General features: G+C 44.1%; 1 protein-coding gene across 3 annotated transcripts in view; it reads right to left on the bottom strand.

Moving 5' to 3' along the window:
* Window positions 1–21,325, bottom strand: part of LOC121281138 (probable E3 ubiquitin-protein ligase HERC4) — a 66,248-nt gene that overhangs the window by 32,236 nt on the left and 12,687 nt on the right. For all 3 annotated transcript variants that reach the window (XM_041193879.1, XM_041193861.1, XM_041193871.1), the window contains exons 5-13: window positions 20,704–20,795; window positions 19,936–20,066; window positions 18,952–19,106; window positions 17,821–17,897; window positions 17,320–17,420; window positions 16,259–16,318; window positions 14,235–14,340; window positions 9,172–9,364; window positions 8,512–8,669 (exon numbers count right to left, since the gene is read on the bottom strand). In XM_041193879.1, coding sequence (XP_041049813.1) covers window positions 8,512–8,669; window positions 9,172–9,364; window positions 14,235–14,340; window positions 16,259–16,318; window positions 17,320–17,420; window positions 17,821–17,897; window positions 18,952–19,106; window positions 19,936–20,066; window positions 20,704–20,795 — 1,073 coding nt within the window. The remainder of the gene's footprint in view (window positions 1–8,511; window positions 8,670–9,171; window positions 9,365–14,234; window positions 14,341–16,258; window positions 16,319–17,319; window positions 17,421–17,820; window positions 17,898–18,951; window positions 19,107–19,935; window positions 20,067–20,703; window positions 20,796–21,325) is intronic.

Genomic DNA, 21,325 nt, shown 5'->3' with positions numbered 1-21,325 from the left:
GTAACTGAACTTTAAAGAAGAGATATTTCAGGTACAGTCAAGGTATATTCCCACAAAGGGGAATGATAAACAAATCCAGAGCTCCCTGGATGACAAAGGAGATAGAGATTAAGATGAAGAAGAAGAAATGTGCTTCTGACAGATGCCACGTGGCTAATACAACAGAGCTGGTGAAGATGGAAGGGGTTTGAAAAAGTAAGTAAGAGAAGCAAAGAGAGAGCATGAGAAGAGACTGGTAGCTAACATAAAAGGGAATAATAGGCATATAAATAGTAAAAAGTTGGTGAAAGGAGGAGTGGGGTCAATTAGGGACCAAAAGGGGATTTATGCATGGAAGCAAGGGTATTAAGGTATTAAGGACTGAGGTATTAAATGAATATTTTGCATCTGTTTTTACCAAAGATTAAGATGCTGCACAGGTCATGGGGAAAGAGGTGGTAGTTCATACTCATGAAAGGTTTAAAATTGATAAGGAGGAGGTATTTGATAGACTATCTGTACTTAATGTTTATAAGGCACCAGGACTGGATTAGATACATCCAAGAATACTGAGGGAAGTGAGAGTGGAAATTGAGGAGGCATCAGCTATAATTATCCAATCTTCCTTAGACTTGGGGTGGCACCAGAGAGCTGGAGGATTGCAAATGTTGCACCCTTGATCAAAAAGGATGTGAAGATTAGCATAGCAACAAGTTGGTTTAAACTCAGTGGTGGGGACGTTCCTAGGAACGACAATTCGGGACAAAATTAATAGTCACTCGGGAAAATGGTGGTTAATTAAGACAGTGCAGATTTGTTCAGGATAAATCATGTTTAACTAACTTGCTTGGATTCTTTGATGAGGTAACAGAGAGTGTTGATGAGAGCGATGCTGTTGATGTGATGTACATGGACTTCCAAAAGACATTTAATAAAGTGCTACATAAGAGACTTGTGAGCAAAGTTAGTGCATGTAAAAGCTCATGGAGTTAAAGGGACAGTAGCAACATGGAAATGAAATTGGCTGAGTGACAGGAAACAGACAGTAGTTGTTAATGGTTGTTTTTCAGGTTGGAGTTCCCCAGAGGTCAGTGTTAGGACCCCTACTTTTCCTGATTTATATTAATGACCTAGACCATCAAAATTTGCAGACGATACAAAACTTGAAGTGTTGTGAATTGTGAGGAGGATAGCATAGAACTTCAAAAGGACATTGACAGATTGGTGGAGTGGGCACAGAAGTGGCAGAAATTTAATACAGAGAAATGTGATTGGATTCATTTTGGTAGGAAGTTCGCAGAGAGACAATGTAAGAAATAGGGTACAATTCTAAAGGGGGTGCAGGAGCAGGGGGATTTGGGTGCATATATGCATAAATCATTAAAGATGGCAGGACAGGTTGAGAGTATGGTTAATAAAACATACAGCATCCTGAGCTTTATCAACAGGGGCCATAAAGTACAAAATCAAGGAAGTTATGTTAAAATTGTCTAAAACACTGTTTCAGCCTCAGCTAGAGTATTGTGTGCAGTTCTGGGCACCACGCTTTAGGAAAGATGTGAAGGCATTAAAGAGAGTGCAGAAAATATTCACGGGAATGTATCCAGGGATGAAGAACTTCAGTTACATAGATAGCTTGAATTAGTTGGGACTTTTTTCCTTGGAGGAGAGAAGGCTGAGAGGAGATTTGATTGAGTTGTTGAAAATCATGAGAGGTCTGGTCAGAGTAAATAGGGAGAAATTGTTCCCAATGGTGGAAGGATTGAGAACCAGAGGGCAGAGATTTAAGGTTATTGGCAAAAGCGATAAGAGAAAACAAATTAATATGCAGCAAGTGCCTGAGAGTGTGGTGGTGACATGCATTCAACAGAGAACTGGACTATTATCTGAAAAGGAAGAAGGTGCTGGGCTATGAGGAGAAGGCTGGAGAATGGCACTAGGTGAATTGCTCCTTCAGACAGTCAGCACAGACATGACAGGTCGAATGGCCTCTTTCTGTGCTGTAACCACTCTAAAATTCTATACAAGAAAGCGAATTAGATAGCCTTTGGCCTTTCATGTCTAGAAATTCCTACGTTACTATCAATGCTCTCTTTAAAATTTCGCTGTTGTGCACGGCTAGTTTTTTCAGAGCTGACCCTATAAATTAATTTGCGTGTTTGCACGTGCGAGGTATTTATAATGGAAAAGGTTCACCTTCCAAGCTGCTGCACAGCCACCAACTCATGCAATTTAGTGGGAACCTTGATTATAATAGGAAGATACGGCTTGAGAAAGACAATTGGTGCAACAAGTCTCGTTCCTTCCAATTGACCACATGCGATTTGCTCTGCTATGGACTGAATTAAACTTATTTACTCTTGAGCAATGCCAGATATAACATCCAAGAGAAAACCATGAAAAAAGTCACTTTACCTGCCGCCTGCAATAGTGGGTTTTCGTGTCGTATCGTCTCATTCCCGGCATATCCTGCCTCATTGATAATGCATGCACGGGAAACACTTCAGATCACTGGCAGGGCGGCCTCTGATTCGTCTGCCGCACAATCACCTCAGGCCTTCAATAATCTGGGCGCCATAATTAAAAAGGTGCCCTTGCACAGAGCTAGCACTCTCTAAGGGATCAAAAGCTGCTGCAAAGTCATTGCTGCCAAAGGGAGGAAACATACTGCCCGCATATTTAATGATGACTCCCTCGGGCGCATATTGGGTGCAGTGGAGGCCTGCCATGAAGTCCCCTATCCCAGCTCTATGCAAAAAGCAACGAGCCAGGTCACCAATTCAGCATGGGAGGTGGTGGTAGCGGTGGTCAGCGCCAACAACCTGCAGAAGACAATAGCCACCCAGTGCCGAAAAAGGGTGAATGATCTCCTCCATTCTGCCGGGGTAAGTCACTCTTCACATCACTCTCAGCTCAAACACTCACAAACCCATCGCATGTCCACAGGGATCTCACTCTCTGTCAGTTTAAGGAACATCACCATTCAATCTCTCACACACGTCCTGCTTACACTCTCTCCATCCGTCTTCATGCAGGACAAGCTGGCACACAACAAAAGGGAGAGGTCGCAGACTGGTGGAGGAATGCCCGACATCAAGGTGCTCACAGATGTTGAAAATAGAGTCATCCAGCTGGCCGACGATGAGCTGGACCCTTCCTGTGCCAACGGTGAGGTCGGCGCTGCTCTACCAAGTGAGGATCCAGCAGTGCAACATCCATCAGACAGCCAAGCTGTGAGCAGTCCACAGCCACGCTCTTATTATCTCGCCTTGCTTTTGCAGGCACAGCTGAGAAGCAGCCAAGTGGGACCATGAGCCAGGTCCTTCACTCAAGCCCCAAAGACATCTCAGAAGAAGCATCTGATGACACCTTAATTGAACACCCTTCACAGCGCTCACCTACACCCTGCACCAGCGCAGAGACATGCATCTCAGTGGGACCTAGTTCTGGAGTACCTTGGGGTCACAATCTGGTGAGCACATTGCACAGTTTGATCCACAGCAGGCAGAGGCAAGGACTCCCCACGTTTCCAGCACTCAGACTACTGGAGGCCAGAAATGTGCTGAGTTTGAGTCAGATGAGGAGCCTCTGGACTCAGTCAGTTGCTAGAGCTGCAAGGGCAAGCTTGGGGACATCAGGAAGGGATGTCTGCTGCACTCCTCAGATTGCAAGGCATGACAGAGGGTTCCGCTGCCTTCAATCTGAGGTGATAGCGCCAGCATGCCTATGCACCATGGTCAACACTGGTAGGATGGTGGCTGCCATGGAGACCTGGTCCAGGATATCGACCCTGCACTGCTGCGTGGGCTGAACTCCATCACTGAAGCCAAAGTTAGCCTCCGACAGTGTCAATGCAAGAGGAGTGCAGGGCAGCTTGATCTCACTCCAGCTTTGCCTTCCCTTCAAGGAGTCCTCCAGAGGCCGTTGGGCACCCATAGGAAGGAGGACCGGCAGGTGCACATCCCGGGACTATCCACCCAAGTGATTCCGGGAATGTCCGGCTGATCGAAATTTATTGTTCCTGTGACCCCAGCAGATCCAGCTCAACAGGCCGAGGGGAGTGCAGCTGGCACACGGTAGGACACCCAAAGCAGGCCAGGGCCCTCCAGGTCTCGGCCCTCCAGAGGATGACTGCCAAGGTCATCACAGACAGGGTGTAACAATCAGCAGGCTGCCTCCACCTTCATTGTGGATGTCGGGGAAGTATCAGTATGTAGCAGCAGGGTTAGGAAGGTTAAGATGATGTAGTTGCACAGCTGGGTGTTAATCACTTGTACATGACGTTCACTATTGTAAATAAATTCCCAAGAATGTTTCCTTGCCAACGGCTTCTTGTTCTGATGAGCAGAGTTCCTGTCACTCAGATGTGAAACCTTGGTTCCTGCAGCAGGTGACATAAGTGACTGACCAGTTCCCTAGATATGCGCAGTCTTTGATGACACTGGCTCTCAGTCATCTGCAGGAATGGCTAGACCCTCGGTCTAGCGGGGTGCCTACGAGCGATGTTTCGCTTCAGCTGTGTGTGTAGCAGGACTTGCCACCTCTTAATCTCGAGGGAGATGCTCTCCATTTGCCGAGCCAGGAGCCTCTGCTGCTCTCTCTTCTTCTTCTGTTTTCACTGAAGAAGATACAGGAAATCTCCCAGATTTAGAGATCCAAGGAACTAGGGAGAATCAGGAATTGGAGGCAATTAGTATAAGTAAGAAGGTTTTACTGGAGAAATTAAAGGGACTGAAAGTTGAGAAGTCCCTGGGACCTGATATTCTGCATCCCAGAGTGTTGAAAGAGGTTGCTATAGAGATAGTGGATGCATTGTTGATCATTTTCCAAAATTCTATAGATTCTGGAATGGTTCCTGAAGATTGGAAGGTAGCAAAGGTCACTCCACTATTTAAGGGAGGGAGAGAGTAAACCGGGAACTACAGACCTGTTAGCCTTACATCAGTAGTAGGGAAATGCTAGAATCTATTATAAAGGGTGTGATAAATGGATACTTGAATAATCATGATCTGATTGGGCATAGTCAGCATAGATTTACGAATGAAAATCATGTTTGATGAACTTGGAATTTTTTTTGACGATGTCACTAACAAAATTGTTAAAGGAGAGTCGATGGAGATAGTATACTTGGATTTTCAGAAGGCTTTTGATAAAGTGCCCCACAGGAAATTGATTAGCAAAATAAAAGCACATGGGATAGGAGACAATATACTGGCATGGATTAAGGATTGGCTAACAGGCAGAAAACAGAGAATAGGAATAAATGGGTCATTCTTGTGTTGGCAGGCTGTGACTAGTGGGGTACCATGAGGATCAGTACTTGGGCCCCAGCTGTTCACAATATATGTCAATGTTTTGGATATGGGGACCAAATGTAATACTTCCAAGCGGATGATACAAAGCTAGGCAGGAATGTGTGTTGTGAGGAAGATGTAAAGTGGCTACAGGAGGACTTGGACAGACTTAGTGAGTGAGCAAGAGCATGGCAGATGGAATATAATGTGGAAAAATGTCAGGTTATCTACTTTGATAGAAGGAACAGATGTGCAGAGTATTTCCTAAATGGTAAGAGATTAGAAAGTGTAGATGTGCAAAGGGACCTGGGTGTCCTTGTCCATAAGTCACTGAAGGCTAACACGCAGGTGCAGCAGGCAATTAGGAAGACTAATGGAATGTTAGCCTTTAATGCAAGAGGATTTGAGTACAGGAGTAATGAAGTCTTGCTTCAATTGTATAGAAGCTGGGTTAGACCACACCTGGAGTAAGGTGTGCAGTTTTGGTCCCTTTACCTCAGAAAGTATATCATTGCCTTGGAGGGAGTGCAAAGAAGGTTCACCAGGCTTGTTCCGGGGATGGTGGGACTGTCTTACGAAGAGAGATTGGGGAAACTGGGCCTGTATTCTCCAGAGTTTCGAAGAATGAGAGATGATCACATTGAAACTGACAAAGTACTTAAAGGAATAGACAGGGTAAGTGCAGGTAAGATGTTTCCCCTGATTGGGGAGTCGAGAACCAGGGGACATAATTTCTAAAAAAGGGGGAAGCCACTTAGAACTGAGATGAGGAGAAATTTCTTTACTCAGAGGGTTGTGAATTTTTGGAACTCTCTACCCCAGAGAGCCTTGGAAATTTAGTCATTGAATATGTTTAAGGTAGAGATTGATAGATTTCGTAACAATAACATGAAGGGTTATGGGGATAGTGTAGATTAAAAGGCATTGAAGTGTTTGATCAGCCATAATGGTATTGAATGGTGGAGGAAGCTCGATGGGCTGAATGCCCTTCTCCTGTTCCTATGTTCTTCTCTGCTCCCTGTAAGCCAGTGGTGGGCAGCCTTCTGCTTGCATGTGGCCCATCAAGATTCTGAGTGTGAGCCGCAAGACATGTTGTTGACCTTTGTCCATGCGCAGGGCTGCCAGATTCCACTGGTTTCCATCCACGTAGATTTTTTCCTACCGGTATTACTAAAGTGACGTGCATGCAAAGCACGGACATGTGCAGTGAGGTGTGTGCTGATTGCTCGCAACAGACGTATGCTCCCTCTGTGACCAATCAAAGCGCTGCTATGGTTCAGTTGGTATGCCTCACAAATTCTTATTCGTGGAGTGCACATGCCCCAGTTCAGTCCTGCGGCCCACTGAGATCAAGGAGAGCTACTCATGTGGCCCAATCGCCAGCCTAGGTTGCCCATCACTACTGAAAGCCATGAGGCAAACCGCTAAATCTTCAAGCTCCATGATCCTGATGTTCTCCTCCTGCAGGTTGAAAGAGAGAGACGTGTGGGTTCTTAGGTGTGCCTAAGAACCTCTCTTGGTTAAGTTTGAAGGCCTTTTCACACATGCAGGAGAGTGCTGGCCACCACTTGGATGGGTAATGTGTCTTGCACTCATTGGCTGTCTGAAACCTCACTTACCTCCGCCCCACTCTACCTGACCGATTGGTGGCAGCTTCGGCCACTGGACTGCAGGCTGTGCTCTCAGCTCAGGCGCAGGCATTCTCCTAACCCGCGCTGCAAGGCTGCGCTGTTAGCTTGAACCACAGTGGATACTGGTTCACACCTTAACAAGGACATTGCAAAGGGCTGTGATCTCCTCTACCAGTGACTGTGTCATGGCCGCCTTTCACAAGGGGATTGTACATCTTGCCCAGTTGGCCAATTGTTCTGCTGCCCCCTAAGACACACATTAATTTGCAGTCTGTGCACAAGGGATGAAAAGTTCTGGAGCATTAGGTGGCACATTCATGCTTTTGCGTTGCTTGAGTGGGCAGAAAAGCTTCAGAGGCCCGACTCCAAGCCTATCAATGGAGCTGCTGCTGAACGGTCTCAGCTGCAGAAGAATGCTCACTTTTGACAAGCTTTTCCAAGTGCGCGGCCATTTCCCTCACATCCCCCTCCCCCGGCATGTGCTTGTGTACTTCCTTCAGCCTGCGCTGCTGAGACCCCTAACCTTAACCCCGGTCTGACTTGCACTGGAGCCCTTGCCCACGGCACTGCACTGAAAGCCAGCCGGGAAAAAAAGCAACTTGCCTGTGCCCCCCTGTGAATGCGCAGCGCCTCTTCCTTGATGTCCTACGGGTAATGCTTACAAGTGCTACGCAAGGTTGTGTGCCCTCGCCTCCGAATTCCCCTCGATGTTCCGGTTGCCAGGTGCACGCCTTTTCAAGCCAGCTGTGAAACACACCGTCCTGAAGTCACACCGACTTGGGCGGTAAATTTGATGCAGGCGGGATGGTTTCGCTGAGCAAGACTTATAACGAGATGCTAAAATATTGAAATGAATTTCCTGGTGTGCAGTGGTGGCTGCAGTTGACGGGCGAAGCAGACAGACAATCGCAAATTGGTTTCACGCCAGCGTGAAACCGATTTTTTGGCCTTCTCATCATATTGTTCCCCTCCCACCCTCCCGCAATGACGCACAACGCCAAACAGGGCTGGATAATTCCGGAATTGGGTTGGAAAATGGTGGTCAGCGGACCTGTGATTTCCTAACAGGAGCAATTTACAAATGTCCCAATTTTAATGGAAGTTAAAATGAGGAAATTGAATGGCTTGGGTTGAACGTCCATTTCACACCCTGTCTGATTTTACTTTAACTTTCCATTAACTTCAATGCAGAGTTCACACAGATTGGGTGCAGAACAGATGTCCAGACTGAACTCACACCCTGTTTCTGCTGGGCACCTTAGCTTAATACTGAGGCCATGGTATCCACTTAATGGTGGAAAATACATTACTTAGCCCAGACCAGTTTATTCCAAGTGTAACAACAAGTTTGGATTTATAAGCCCCCTTCATATCTCATAAAACATTCCAAGTGCATGGGTGAAAAGCAAATGGCAAACGATAGTGCAAGGAGGGTGCAGTGAGGTGACTGGTTGAAGAAGTCGGGTTTCAGGGTTCATTTGCATATTTTGGAGTGAGGTAGCAAGAACATGAGTTCCCCAGCGGGGACACAAGCCAACTAAAGGTGGAACAAAGTGAAGAGACACTCAAACTAGGGGTCCAGAGTAATAAGATAAATTCGTGCCTACCTTGTACAGCGTTTGTAAAATTTTTAGTGAATCATGCAGTTGGGAGTTGTCCTTTGAAGTGTCCGCCATAACGATATGAAGAAGTTGCTTTGATTCTTTTTGATACATCCTCACAAGGCGCATGAAGAAATAATAAGGCATCGTACACCACCAACATTCTAGTCAAGAAAGAGCACGGAGATGTTCACGCAAAATAAAGCACAGCAGATCAGATGGTAAACCATCAAAGAAGCAAAGAGAATGATGAACTATAAAGATAGAACGGTGGGTGCCATCTTCAAACAATCTTGCCACACATTTCATTGGGGGGTGCTCCTGATCGGCTGCCTTCACTTCAGCAGAGACTGTGTTTACATGGTGTTTCCACTAAAGTGGTGCATTAGTGCTTGAGTCCCTTGTCCAATTTTGACCACCCAAGATGTTCAGTCTCTGAAGGCGGTATAGAAAGTCAGATCAAGTGGTATTTCTACAATGCCTTTCACGGTCTCAGAGCACCATAAAGTATTTTACAATCAATGAGGTATTTTTCTGAGGCATTGTCATTGTTGGAATGTATGAAATGCAGAAGCCAATTTGATTTCTGATTTATTTTCTTTTAACTGTGACCATAAGCGCTTTTGATTATGTTTAAATGTTTAAAATAATGTTTGAAAAACTTACCAAGAGTTTTAAAATAACTTTCTTCAAGTGAGAGAATGGCTTTGGTTAAAGAGTCCATCAGCATTGTTGTGTCCCTTGGCTCTTTCAGCACAGCGATGAGTTCTGGTAGAATAATGTAAACTCGCATTGCTTCCACACAAGCCGGAGATCGAGGCAATAATGGGATCAGGTAATTCTGTACTGCATTCTTCACCTGTAAAATCGTGAACGTCAGCAGCTGTAACTCCTTTATAATAACTAAAGTCCATTTTACTGACCTAGTACAATAACAATAAAGAAACAGGAGCAGCAGTAGACCCTATGGCCTGTTGAGCCTGCCCTGCTAATCAATGTGAGCATGGCTGATCTTGGGCTTCAATTTCACTTTCCCACCTGCTTATCATAACCCTCTAGAGACCAAAGATTTGTCTATCTCAGCCTTAAATATAATCAGTGATGACACATTCACAACCCTCTGGGGTGGAGAATTCCAATGATTCACAACCCTTCAAGTGAAGAAATTTCTTCTCATCTCAATTCTAATTGATCAGCTCCTTATCCTGCAACTGTGTCTCCTTGTTCTAGATTCCCCAGCTAGGGGAAACAATGTCTCAGTCTCTACCCTGTCAAGCCTCTTCATAATCTTGAATGTTATGATGAGATCACCACTCATTCTTCTAAATTCTAGCGGATATAGACCCAATTTACCTAGTTCCCCATCATAAGACAGCCCTTGTTTCCCAGGGGTAAATCTCATGATCCTTAGCTGCATTGGCTCCAATGTAAGTATATCCTTCCTTAAATATGGAGACCAAAATTGCACAAAATAACCCAGGTGTGGTTTCACCAAAACCCAATACAATTGTAGCAAGACATCTTTGTTCTTGTTATCCAATCCAGGGCGACCAACTGTCCTGGATTTTCCAGGACTGTCCCATAATCTGGCCTTTCATCTCCTATCCCAGATCAAGTCTTCCAGGGACATGTTTTCTCCTGGATTTCCTCTCCTGCTGGATGCTTCCTTTTTGCACATGCACTGAGCCTGCAACGTATCTCGTTTGAGCTTGGGGATGTCCTGCCAATGGGTTCTGCTTCCAAGTAAGCAGAATCAATATCGTTACAGTTCACGTGGCTAGGTTCTCACCGGTCTGCCTGCAAGGCTTCTGCTCCCACCTCAGTGTTCCAAAAGCAACCCCCCCCCCCAACCCCGGCCACCCGCCCACCCCTCCCCCCAACCTTTGAGGCTATGCCAGCACCTCCCCAACCCCTCGCCCAGTGTCAAGCCTCAAGGTTACACCAGCACCCCCATAGCAAAGTGACCCTTATATTTTTCGGCCACAGTTTGTCACACTGTTCCAATCCCCTTGCAATAAACGCCTAAGTGCAACTGTTTTCCTGATTGCTTGGTTCCTGTACCAGTACGCTAATTTTTCGTGTTCCTTGTACAAGTACACCAAAGTCTCCCTGAATGTCATTATTTACAAGTTCCATGAGTTTTTTTATTCTTACAAGCAAAGTGAATAACCTCACACTTCCCCCACATGATACCCCATCTGCCATCTTGTTGCCCGCTCACTTCACCTGTCTATATCTCTTTGTAGCCTCTTTGTGTCTCACCCAGCTTTGTATTATCAGAAAACTTAGATACATGACTCTCTGACTCTTCGTCTAAATCATTAACATAGATTAATTAAACTCCAAAATATGCTTTTTCTCATATTCCTCATTAACATCACAATGCAAAATCATTAAATTTCACAGGTGAATTCCCACAACAAAATATGTAACTGTACTGGTCGATGGCCGATTGCAATGCAGATGTTCATACATTGATGGGATAGTATTATAGTCAACAGGAATTCAAAGGAATGCTAACAGGCTTCCCCCATTCTCTGCTAAACATTTGCAGAGGTGAAAACTGTTGAATTTAGGAGGTTTCCATGTAATGATTCTTGAAGCAATCTTGAGGATTTTCAAGATCATTTAGAGAAGATTGTAAATGAAGAAGTGTTTTATTCTATAACGTTCAGCATCAGAGGAAACAGAAAGATGATTTAAGGTTTTGCAAGAGAAATGTTTTTCATTTTGAAAGCTGTTTTAAGGGTTGAGAGGTATTGTAAAACTTCCTGAAGTGTATCCAACAAGCATTTGATCAAGTGTGGCATCAAGGAGCCCAAGCAAAACTGGAGTCAATGGAAATCAGGGGAAAACTCTCCATAGGTTGGAATCATACCTAGCACAAGGGAAGATGATTGCAGTTGTTGGAGGCTGTCATCTCAGTTCCAGGACATCACTGCAGGAGTTCCTCAGGGTAGCATCCCAGACCCAACCATCTTCAGCTGCTTCTTAAATGACCTTCCTTCCATTATAATGTCAGAAGTGGGAATATTCACTGATGATTGCACAATGTTCAGCATCATTCAGGCTCCTCAGATACTGAAGCAATCCATGTTCAAATGCAACAAGACCTGGACAATATCCAGGCTTGGGCTGACATGTAGCAAGTAACATTCGCGCCACACAAGTGCCAGGCAATGACCATCTCTAACAAGAGAGAATCTAACCATCACCCCTTGACATTCAATGGCATTACCATCGCTGAATCCCCCACTATCAACATCCTGGAGGTACCAGAAACTGAACTGGACTAGCCATATAAATACTGTGGCTCCAAGAGCAGGTCGGGGCTAGGAATCCAGCAGTGAGTAACTACCTCCTGGCTCCCCAAAGCACAAGTCAGGAATGTGATGGAATGCTCTCCACTTGCCTGGATTAAAAAAGGTACAACAACACTCAAGAAGCTCGACACCATCCAGGCCAAAACAGCCTGCTTGATTGTCTCCCCTTTCACAAACATTCACTCCTTCCACCACCGACGTACAGTGGCAACAGTGTCTACCATCTATAAGATGCACTCCAGGAATTCACCAAGCCTTCTTGGACAGCACCTTCCAAACCCATGACCACTACCATCTAGTAGGACAAGGGCAGCAGACAGATGGGAACATCACCATCTGGAAGTTCCCCTCCAAGCTACTTACCACCTTGTCATGGAAATATATTGCCGTTCCTTCACTGTCACTGGATCAAAATCCTTCAACTCCCTCCCTAACAGTACTGTGATTGTCCTTACACCATATGTACTGCAGCAGTTCAGGAAGGCAGCTCACTACTACCTTCTCAAGGGCAATTAAGGAAAGGCAATAAATGCTGGCCTAGCCAGCGATGCCTACATCCCATATATGTATTAAAAAATGGGGGTTGTTCTATTCTGTGCTGGATTTAAAACTACAGATCAATGCAGGTTCTGAGCATCAAGCAACAATAATAATTAGTGCTTATATAACACCTATAGCATATTAAAATGTCCCCTCTGTAACTGGGCATTTTCATGTTGAGTGCATTTTCCAGGCTCAAATTTTGCCTCATAAAGAACAAAATTATTATTGTGAAAAAAATAAAATTCTGTGATACACTGTGGCTGTGAAGATTAATTCTGTTATTTGGGACAAGGGGAGAAAGAAGGGGTGTATCTGAAAATTCATGAGGACAATATAGGAGGAGTAAATTAGTTTGTGAAGAGATAACATGTATTCCATTGGAAACCCCTGTTCTGAAATCCAGATCTGGTGTACTGGATGTAACACTTCATCAGTTCCAATGAAGGGTCCCACTCGAACACATGAAACTTTCTTTCTCTTTTGATAACTTGCTTCCTGCATCTTCTGTTCCTATTCCAGCGGACAGCTCTGTTATCTAACAGCGAGCGTGGTGATTATAGGAAAGCACTAAAGCAACTGGTGGTGTTGAACTGGTCGAAGGCAGTACTGTAAAACAGATTTGCCTTGAATCAGTAACTTTACACCGCTGCATTGACTTCGATTGAAAAGGAGAGAAGGCGTGGTGTAAAAACGATCTGCTGATTTACCACAATCTCGTTTGCCTCTATTGGCTAAAGACCTATTTCGCCTTCTGTACACTTCAAATATTTCAACTGCAATTTTGCACCTTTGACAGCTCCATCCAAACCCATGACCTCTGCCACCTAGAAGGACAAGGAAAGATGATACATGGGAACACCACCACCTGCAAATATCCCCCAAGTCACACATCATCCTGACTTGGAAATATATCGGCCGTTCCTTCACTGTCGCTGGGTCAAAATCCTGGAATTCCCAAATAGTACTGTGGGTGTACCTGCACCACATGAACTGCAGCGGTTCAAGAAGGCAGCTCATCACCACCTGCTCAACGGCAGTGAGGGAAGGGCAATAAAAATGCTTGCCTAGCCAGTGAAGCCCAGGTCCCATGAAAGAATTTTTAAAGAAATTTTGCCTCTGTGAATGAATAAAATCAAATATTTGTAGTTATTGATGTAAATCCCACAGCATCTTTAATCACAATGTTATGACGTCAGATTAACTATGATGACAGAACCTTTTTGGCAAACAGAATAGGACAGGAGGGCTTGGAGTAACATCACATCAAGCAGATTTACACACTGTTGTCAGACACCAAGTAATGTTTCAGCATCTTTACCAAAATCGGGCACAATGAAATCCTGTCTTATTGAAATCCAAAGGGTTGAGCTTTTGGCTAAATAATAGCATTCCTGCCTCTGAATTAGAAGGTTCAGGGTTCAAACCCCTCTCTAAACATTCCCAGTGAGTGCTTCTGAATCCTGGGTTGCTATCCAGCAGAATACTCAGGTCCAGTGGGTGGTTCTGCTCCCTCACTGCACAAATTGTGGAAACCCATAGAAGCTCCTTGTTATATAGGCCTAACTAGACTTGTGGCTGTCATAAAAGATGGTTACAGCAGCTTATATCTATGTAGTGCCTTTAACAAAACAAAAATTCCCAAGACGTATCACAGATGTGTTATGAAACAAAACTAAACACTGGGCCACGCAAGGGAATATGAGGGTGGATGATCAACAGCTTGGTCAAAGAGCTTGGTTTTAAGGAGCATGTTCAAGGAAGAAAGGGAGGTAGAGAGTCAGAGATGTTTAGGGAGGGATTAAAGTGCTTTCCAGCACCATAAGGTGTGAGAAACTTTAGGTACTCTGGCATCATTAACATTACCTTTTCCAATATTGAGGGATCTTTAGCCAATTTCACGAAGCCCAGATATATTGCGGACGTATCTAGACCAGACATCTCTCCACTTGTTTTGAAATGGCCATCCTTGCTGTTTTGAAAGATATCAAGAATGATAATTAATGCACTGCAGAAACTGTTCTTGCTTTTTTAATGTGACTGCAGGTTGGTTTGAGGTACTGGTTCTTTGTGCTGACCCAATGCTCTCAAACACAACGTGCTGAAACTCAAACACTCAGGGTGGGGAATTTTCAGGTCCCGCCAAAGGTCAAGGGACTTTTGGCTGCCTCTCCAAATTTTTCATTCGCCCCAGCGTTGGTTCCAGCTGCAGGTGGGACTGGAAAATCTTGGCCCTCAGTCTCATTGGGGTAAATTTTCACCTTCACCACCTGAGCAGTGATCTGGTAAATCGGGCAAAACTCATACAGCCCTCCTTCCTCCACTCCCTGCCTGGTACCCACCGCACTGAAAATGTTTTCTGTGGCATGATAAGATTTGGGTCTTAAACTGATCATCATTCAACCTCATTCCATCTCGTGGTGTACAGGTCTTTGACCAATTAATATGATTTTGGGAATCTACTTCCAATGCAACAAACACAACTTGCATTTATGTGGCATCTCTAAGGTAATAAGACGTCCTTGGGGGTTAATAGGAGCGTCATCAGACAGAAATTTGACACCAAGGCTGAGACAAGGAGGTGGAGCACCTTTGAAGGAGGACAGGGGGTGAGGCACTGAGGTTTAGTGAGGGAATTCCACAACTCAGGCTGTAAGCATGGCCATCAATGGTGGGGTGAAGGGAGTTGGAGATGCACAGGAGGCCAGCATCAAGTTTTCTTTCAAAATGTTGAAGTTTCTCAGCTGGTTAAACTACTTTGTGGCAAAACAGCGAGGTTCCCCTCAGAACTGAGGCAGGTCCCCAGTTACACTGTAGATAGTCCTGGTGCCTGCCTGAAATATTTAGATGACTCATACTCAAATTCCTGGAGGAGAATTTTCTCCCAGTTGTGGTGGGGGTGGGGGGGGGGGGGGGGGGGGGAGTTGGGCGGGTTTGGGCACGGGCATGCACCAATTAAGCCCCACCCAGTGTGACGCGCCCTGTGTGGGCGGGGGAGGGGGTGAGTGTGCTTGTCTGGGTCGGGGCACAGAGTTGCCTCAGGGAGATTAGTTTAAATGCAAAAAAATTTAATAAAGGAAAAAAAAATTTAAGACATGTCTCCTCGTGTGAAACTGTCACATGAGCTGGGACATAACTATTCATTTTATTAAAAAATTTTTACAACACTTTAAAAACCTCATCTCGCCCATGGATGAGGTTCCATGAAAAATGCGAAGGCCGCCTGAGCTCTTCGCTTGCCCCCGCCAACCTTAAGATTGGACGGGCAGCTCAGTTTATTGATTTAATTGAGAATTAACTGGCCTTAACATGCCTGCGTGCCCGCCGAGTTGAAAATCTGAATGACGCAGGGCCACATCGGGATGCACGCCTGATGTCACCACCCGTCATTTTATGCCTGGGCGAGCAGGCTCCCTGTCCCTGCTCACCGGGCCGAAGATTCTGCCTCTGGAGGAGGAGTGGCGTTAAGGGTGCAAACTAATGGACAGCAAGTGTTTGATCCGAGGAAGTTCTGAGTAATGAATTCCCAAACTCAACTTGACTTTGGGGGATGACGAGAGGAGGGGAGAGACAGAATCACCACTTAACAAAGTCTGATATCAGTATGGAGAGGGCAGGTGTAATAACCAAATCTGTCCAGTAAATCAAGTGACATTTCTACACAATCCTTTAGCTTCTTCAACCTTCAGCTTGTTCAGTTGTATGAACTTCCGCAAGAAGATTGAGTAAAATAAACACCTGAAAATTAAGGGTGCCCTCTTGACCTTCGACAAAAATGACTTATTTTGGTTTGGGCCTGGGGAATAAAGCAATGAACTCAGATGGAATCTGTAACAAGTCTAATTAGGATATTCTGATGCTAATTGTTAGGCAATAAAACATTGGTTTACCTGACATCCAGGAAACTTCCACACAGAGCTTGAGAAGAAGAAAATGCCCGAATGATTTCCCTGTAAATGAAATTCAGACAAATGTAATTTACATTATTTTTTTTTGAATGGAGAGAGATGCCTACGGTCCATCTGAACAATGGACAATTCATTATTTTTTAAATGTTAAGTACTTGCACTAATTTACAGGCAATTCAAATTCTCAGTAACTGTACAGCTGGATCCCGTGAAAGATGTTTTTCACAGCCTTCTATATAACAAGAGTAAACAGAAATAGTGAAATGGAATTCTGTGCTAGAATCATACAAGAGGCATCTTCAACCTGGATTTTATTCAGAAACTGCATCAATCGAGCATGTAAAACTGAGATGAGATAGGCTGTAAAATGTAACTAGTGGAACTTGCTGGTGGATGATTGAAAATTGTTGGGGAATTGAGTCCTCAGGTGTTGTACAGTACACCAATGTCCTTGAAATGGCATCCAACACAATGTGGATTATAAAATTAAGAGAGGCCCCAAAGATCCAGTTCACTCTGCTAATCGAAGTCTGGCACAAGTACCATTGACCTCAGCTCCTGACCCCACCAGAGTATTCACATCTTCAATGGCTGCCTGAGACATCTTGGGAACCCATTTATTGGCACAACATTTGGAATGCTCTCCCCCAAAGGGCTGTGGATGATCAGTTGTTCAGTATATACAAGGCTGAGATCAACTGATTCTTGGAATCTAAGGGAATCAAGGGATCAGGATTGGGCAGGAAAGTAGAGCTGAGGTTGAAGATCAGCCAAGATCCAATTGGATGGTGGAACAGGCTCGAGGGAGTGTCTGGCTTACTCCTGCTCCTATTTCATATGTTCTTAATAGGTGTGTACCACAAGAGACTGGAACTTAAATTTTCTGATTAGAGATACTTAACACGAGGATTAACCCATTGGAAATAGATGTGTTAGTTAACACCAACAGGTAAAATGTATCGTGTGTTTGCCCAGTAGAGTTAATGAAAAGTTCTGAAGGAAGTTATAAGGAAATTGGGGAAGCTAAACTGAACTCTTCTTACCTTCTTGTCTTTTTGCATATTTCCTTCTCCAGTAAACTGTCCGCTGTCATGATTCTCTTCAAAGTATTGAGCAACGATTGGTCAACAGAGGGCACCAAATCCTAGACAGAAAAAAAAACAAGAGCAATAGATATCTATCTGTCCACATGGAACTCTGATAAGAAACACCGGATCTCTCCAGTTAGCTCAGTTGGCTAAGCGTGGTTCAGTATAATGCCAACAGGTGCCTTACCCAGCCCCTGGGAGTGGAAAGCAATGGCATCCACCACTGACCAAAAGCTGCTGAGGATAAACAGCTCAGAATGAAGCATCAGGGAGACAACGAGGCCAGGTCCTAACTGCAGGCACAGCACCGATGAATGGAATTGAAATAAAAATGGAAAAGTTATTTTTAAGATGTGAACCACAATTATCTGAAATGTTTTTGAGCCCAAATGAATGGCCAATCCTGTATCGCAACAAACACCCCAGCGTGATCTTAAAGTGCACGTATCTTCTTACCACTTCTTCACCACGCTCTGCAAAACTTTGGTTTCCTCCTGCAAAAATTCTTCTCACAGCTGGTTTGGTTGCATGGCCTGTCAAAATGAATGAATACAGGTTAAGTGGACAACACTGTTACTTAAAATATGGTCAGCCTGTTCTTCCCTATATCATATGTTAATATTACATCTGTGTCTCATTCCTGTCACATTCTTCCGTTACAAACTTCTTCCTCAATATTTGTAATGGAAAGTTCACATGTAATGACACACTCATATGCCTGAAGATGTTGCACTGTGCTAAGGGTGCAATTACAGTGTGACGTGTTTACATAGGACAATTCCATTGTAAATATAGACAGAGGAATATATAATGTCAATAGAAATAAAAAAATAAAGCCAAATGTATGAGTTTAAAATGAGGACTGATTTATGTCGGTACACACTGCTTCAGTTGTTCCCAACCTCTAAGTCTCCTCCACCTGAAACTACATTTAGCTTGAATTCCCTAGGCAGGATTTTCCCTTTTTACTGGGTGGGCCCGGGAGCTGGGGTGGGGGGCGAGAGGAGGGCGAGCGTGGAAGTCTGCGCAATGCGTGGGGGAATGCGCACTGACTGCTCCCTGAGGGCACAGAGCTGCCTCAGGGAGCTGAAGATTTGGACAAAGGAAAATAAAGCTTTAATAATTGATATGAACATGACCCCACATGTGACTCAGTGTTTAAAATTAAGTGGAAAATATTTTTTGCGTTTTTTTTACTTAGCATTGGAAACCTCATCCCGCCTGTGGATGAGGTTTTGTTAAAAAATGCAAAGCTGCCTATACTATTCGCCCGCCTGCCAACCGATTGGTTGAGCAGGCAGCGAGAAATAAAACTTAATTAATACTTTAAGGACTTTAGTAGGCCTCTTAATTGTTGGCGGGCGTGCTGCCGACTCTCATACACACCCGCCTAACAGACGTATAATCCTGCCCCCAGTGTGCAATGCCACAGGAGGTTGACTTGCTTTATTTCTATTTTATATCAAATTAAATCAGTGCTGAAATTGCAGCAACCACAGATCAACATTACATGCCAGTCCTCTTCAAATCTTTTCCATACAATCTATACAGTGGAGTTATAAAAGTATAGAAGTTTACATTGCTTACCATTTTCCATTCCATTATTGTCAGATGTGTCCATTATGTTGACAGGAAGAGGCACTAACTGATCGCTGGTCTCTCTGTTTCCCAACTGCCCATTTTCGCCACGACCAAAGGAATAAATCTTACCAGACGATGGAACGAAGACAAGTGTGTGATAGCTGTTTAAATTATATATATGTATATCTGTAACTTTACATGTCTTTTCCCAGTGAGCTTCAAACAGTGCAAAGTCTCTGTTACTCTTAAAACATCGGTATTAGTCTCGGATCAGTGCTTCAGGATAAGTAAGTGTGAATATTTACTCTCGCTGATCAGTAGGAAAGGTGTAATTCAAATGGAGCAGCTCCATTTCCCACTCTGTTCTCACTCATTCCTCATTTTAATGCTGCTGACTCTGGTGGCAGATCAGGCTCTCTCCAGACGCTGTCAGAAGCCTCAATGATAAATTAGGATTCTAGGGGATCCCGGTGGAATGCTAACCCATTCTCAAGTGGTATCTCAACCTGATAAAGCTACCAGGAAGCCAGTGGGACTTTCTGAGATGCATTAAGAAAACTTTCCTTCGTGGGGGTCAGTCCGAGTAGTATTGCTCCTCCAGGTCCCTCAAGGAAGGTCCAGGCCTCCACTATCCCAAGCACCCAACCATCATTCTAACCCACACTCCCCACCCTAACAGAAATCTTGTACCTGGCAGCCATATCATTGTGCCAGCCTGAGCACTCACCATTCCTGGCTCTCATGCTGATACCATGCACTGAGACATTATTTATTTCCAAGTGAGGAATAAGGATCTTTTAGATGTTAATACTGGTGGTCTAAAAATGTCACTGAACTATATAGATAATAAAATAGTTGACCATACTGCAAATGGCCATTAATGTTCAGTAACTAAACAGCTGCATAAATTTAAATCTTTCTGGTTCACACATAAGAAAAAGTGAAAAAGATAGAGCTGAATTTTAACTTGTCGATGTCCTACAAACTCACCTCCCACATGCTATCTGAGAGACTTTATTTCCAAACAGGTAGCCGACTAGACGAGGTTTGATCTCATCCTCTCTAGAGTTGTGTCCAAGTTGCCCATAACTCCCGGCCCCAAAGGTGAAAACAAGCCCATCCTAGAGGAGAAAGCAATGACTTCAGGCCATGTGACATCTCATCGCAAGGAAAGCCTTTGGCACTGAAATATCAGTGGTGTTGCGCCCTTTTATTCTTATTAACTAGTACACGTTATAATGTTTTCTGAATCTAGTGATGGAAAATTGTTACATTAACTGATTCTATCTTGTATAAGCTGCCACTTTCCAAATGATTAATATGTTCATTCTTCTCTCTGAGAGATAAGGAGTGAGTTCACTAAATATTTGTATGGGAAGCAGTGCCGTCAGAAAATATACCCCAATGTCTGTAATCGTAAATGAAATACTGCATATATTTGCCCTATGGTAACAGATTGAAGTTCTAACTTTGTGCTAATCCATGTGTAATAACTAAAGGTTAGTCTGTCCATCTTCTCTAGAGCTGGACTTAACTCAAGACTCACACCTGGGGATTCATGAGCCACTTACAAGGGACGAGGAGCTGAAGTGGTTCCCCATTGTCAACCCACAATTTTTATCACTGGACTATTTTATCCTAGATAGGCTGCAGCTAAGGCTAAAAGGTCCTCAATTGACATTTACAATGTGGAGATATCCCACACCTGAACAAGGAAAAACAACTGAGATTTTAATTTCAAATTCCTCCTGAACAAACCTTTGTCAGAACAACCGTGTGCTCTTCTCCACAAGAGATATGGATGGTCTTCTTACACTCTAACAGCTTCACATAGTTGGGCTTATCTCTATCTGTAAGAAGGATTGAAAGAGCGATTAACTCACATTCCTCCTCCTATTTCCAAAATAATAACCTGTTCTAAGGCATTTTGGACAATAAGTACTGACTGGATTAACTGCAAAGGTTCCAAATAAAAGCTGTTAAATGAGTCAGAATAAAATGTTCCTCACTGTTGTATTGCACAAACACTGAGTGCACTTGATATAGTTGTCAACTTTTGTCCCCAAAATTCTGTAAACACTCGTAGAGGCTGCCCGTGTTCAGGAATGACGTGGGGGAGTATTCTATTGAATTTGATAAAAACAAGCGGAGAATAAATGGCTGGTCTGCATGTGACTTTAGAGCTGAAGTAAATGGGAGGGCTGAGGACAACGGAGGAGACAACCACGCTCCAATTTTTTGAAGTGAACTTTCAGAGCAAAGACTTTGAAGAGCTCATCAGGAAGACCAACATTTTCTGAAGTTTGTGTGGACTTGGTTGGAGGAATGTGGCAAGCCTAAGATGAGCATTCAGAATGAAAATGGTGGGAGGAATGAACAC

The sequence above is a fragment of the Carcharodon carcharias genome, chromosome 1 (genome assembly GCF_017639515.1).
Source record: "Carcharodon carcharias isolate sCarCar2 chromosome 1, sCarCar2.pri, whole genome shotgun sequence".
In the NCBI taxonomy this organism is placed as follows: Eukaryota; Metazoa; Chordata; class Chondrichthyes; order Lamniformes; family Lamnidae; genus Carcharodon; species Carcharodon carcharias.
The sequence above is the reverse complement of the archived record's forward strand: the minus strand, read 5'-3'. Positions and strand labels throughout refer to the sequence as shown.